The sequence below is a fragment of the Nicotiana tomentosiformis genome, chromosome 5 (genome assembly GCF_000390325.3).
Source record: "Nicotiana tomentosiformis chromosome 5, ASM39032v3, whole genome shotgun sequence".
NCBI lineage: Eukaryota > Viridiplantae > Streptophyta > Magnoliopsida > Solanales > Solanaceae > Nicotiana > Nicotiana tomentosiformis.
Window position 1 is genome coordinate 53,177,419 of NC_090816.1, and position 3,319 is coordinate 53,180,737.

Sequence of the window (3,319 nt, forward strand, 5' to 3'; positions counted from 1 at the left end):
TGACGCTCTCTGATGTGATCATATAAGGAAGACCGAGAAACCACATAGGCTAGAACCCGACTGGCTCCGTAACATCTAATCTCACGAACTGACTGGCCAAGGCCTCATCTGACGCGAAGCATAAGCAATCACTCTACCCTCTTGCATCAAGACACACCCAATACCGATTGGGAAAGCATCACAATACACAGTATAAGAACTCGATGCTGAAGGCAAAACTAGAAGTGGAGTTGTGGTCAAGGCAGTCTTGAGCTTCTGAAAGCTCTCCTCACACTCATCCGACCACCTGAATGGAGCACTCTTCTAGGTCAATTTGGTCAAAGGCACTGCAATGGACGAGAAACCCTCCACAAAGCAATGATAATATCTGACCAAGCCGAGAAAACTCTGAATCTCAATAGCTGAAGATGGCCTGGGCCAACTCTTAACTGCCTCTATATTCTTTGGATTCATCTTAATCCCTTCACTTGACAACACGTGCCCAAGAACGCCATCGAACTGAGCCAAAACTCATACTTGGAGAACTTGGCATAAAGCTTCTCCTCCCTCAACCTCTGTTGTACAATCCTCAAATGTTGTGCATGCTCCCCTAGCTACGTGAGTACACCAGGATGTCATAATAAATACCATGAAAAACGAATCAAGATATGGCTAAAATACACTATTCATCAGATACATGAATATTGCGAGGGCGTTGGTCAGCCCAAATGATATCACAAGGAACTCATAGTGACCATAGCGGGTCCTGAATGCCGTCTTTAGAATATCCGAGTCCCAAATCTTCTACTGGTGATACAAAGACATCAAATCAATCTTAGAGAACACCCTCGCTACCTGAAGCTGGTCAAATAAATCATCAATGAGTGGAAAAGGATACTTGTTCTTGATTGTAACTTTGTTCAGCTGCCGATAGTCGATGCACATCCGCATAGTACCATCCTTCTTCTTCACAAACAGAACTGGTGCACCCCAAGGCGACACACTAGGCCTAATAAACCCCTTATCAAGAAGCTCCTAAAGCTGCTCTTTCAATTCATTCAACTCAGCTGGTGCCATACGATAAAGAGGAATAGAAATAGGCTGAGTCCCTGGCACCAAGTCAATACAAAAATTAATATCCCTATCGGGTGGCATGCCCGACAGGTCTGCACGAAATGCATCCAGAAAGTCTCGCACTATCGGAATAGAATCAATAGTAGGAGTATCAGCACAACCATCTCTCACAAAAGCCAAACATGATAGACACCCCTTCCCAACCATCTATTGGGCCTTTAACTAAGAAATCGCCCTACTGGGAATATAATCTAGGGAATCTCTCCACTCTATCCTTGGCAATCCCGGCATCGCCAATGCCACGGTCTAAGTGTGACAATTCAGAATATTATGACATGTAGACAACCAATCCATATCTAAGATCATGTCGAAATCAACCATGTTAAACAATAAGATATCAACTCTAGTCTCCAATCCCCCTATAGTCACTACACACGACCGATACACACGGTCCATAACAATAGTATCACCCACTAGCGTAGATACATGAACAGGTGAAATCAAGAACTCACGGGGCATATCCAAATAACGAGTAAAATAGGATGATACATAGGAATAAGTAGAACCAGGGTCAAATAATGTAGAAGCATATCTGTGCATACTGAAACAATACTTGTGATCACTGCATATGAAGCAACGGCCTCTGGCCTGGCAGGAATAGCATACAATCGAGCCTGACCACCACCTGATCGGCCTCCCCCTCTAGGGCGACCTCTAGCTATCTGAGCCCCACCCCGAGCTGGATGAGCATATGGTGTAGTTGTTGGTGCTGGCATCATCGGTCGAGAACTTTGCTGTGGTACCCCACACAACAATCTAGGGCAATCCCGCTTGAGATGACTCACGTCCCCGCACTCGAAATAACCCGTCCTCTGACGGATCTGCTGCTCCTAATAACCCGAGGAACTGCCTGTAGAAACCTGAGCAGACCAGGCATGGTAAGAAGTTTGTGATGATAATGCACTGAATGACGACTTACCTGAATGAGCACTGTATGAACCGTGGCTAACTGATGCACTACGATGAACTAGAAGAGCCATCTGAGCCGGCCTATAAGGACGACCCCTACAGTGGTGGGACTGAACCCCAGAAGAAACACCGCTAAAACCACACCAACCACCAGGCCTCTTGGCCTCCCTCTCTTCACGGTCCTGACTAAGGATCAACTCTAGCCGCCGAGCTATATCAATCACCTCGTCAAACCTAGCACCTGATGCATTCTCCCGAGTCATAACAAAACGCAACTGATAGTTGAGGCCGTTAATGAACCTCTTAATCCTCTCCCTCTCAGTGGGAACCAACCAGATCGCATGACGAGCCAACTCTGAAAATCTCATCTTATACTGGGTGACACACATACCCTCCTAGCATAGCTGGTTGAACAGCCTACGCAACTCCTCCCTGCGAGTCGGTGGCACAAACATCTCCAAAAAGTGAACGGAGAACTCGTGCCATGAAAGTGGCGCATCATTGGTTGGCCTGCTCCGCTCATAGGCCTCCGGGCTGGGCTGGTAGTACCCCCGGTGTCTGGAGTCCCTGCACTACCTACTCTGGAGTACGGGCGGCGTGAGTCTGAGTACCTCCCCCGGCCTGAGAAGTGGCTGGTGCGGCCTGAACTGAAATTGCCTAAGTAAGGCTAGTGCAAACAGTCAATCCGGTCAAAGTCTTCTGAAGGCCTAGCATTACAATGGGCACAACTGGTGCCTGAGCTGACTCACCGGCTCAACCACATCTGGAACCTGCTCCTGAGCTGGAGCAACTTGTGGGTCTACAGGTGCTTTTCTAGCTGCGGTACGAGCTGCACCTCGGCCTCTACCGCGGCCTCGGCCTCTCGTGGCCTTAACTGGTGGTACCGGTGGCCGTTCGCCCGATCCGGTAGTACGTGTCCTCACCATCTGTGGGAGAATAGAATAACAGAAGTTTAGTTCCCAGAATCAACAAATCTGCACGACAAGAATACAAGAAAGTGAAGTATTTCTAAGGGTTGGGCAATCTCTCGAATATAAGTACAGACGTCTCTATACGGATCCACAAGACTCTATTAAACCTGCTCATGACTCGTGAGACCTATGTAACCAAGGCTTGATACTATCACAAAACTAGGCAAGCCGACAATCATAATAAAATCGGGCAATTTTACATTAAAAATAAGATGAAGCAAGTTTAACAGTAATAACTCTCATAAATAGCCGATATGAACAACTGCGACTCAAATACAGACTTTCCTAAAAATTATAGTTTATATTGCTATTTTGTTTTAACTACA

At 46.8% G+C, this 3,319-nt stretch overlaps 1 protein-coding gene across 1 annotated transcript; it reads right to left on the reverse strand.

Moving 5' to 3' along the window:
• Window positions 1–1,943: 1,943 nt before the first annotated feature.
• Window positions 1,944–2,390, reverse strand: LOC138892362 (uncharacterized). Its single transcript, XM_070176069.1, has one exon. The coding sequence runs from the start codon at window positions 2,388–2,390 to the stop codon at window positions 1,944–1,946; it is 447 nt and encodes a 148-aa protein (XP_070032170.1).
• Window positions 2,391–3,319: the final 929 nt, after the last annotated feature.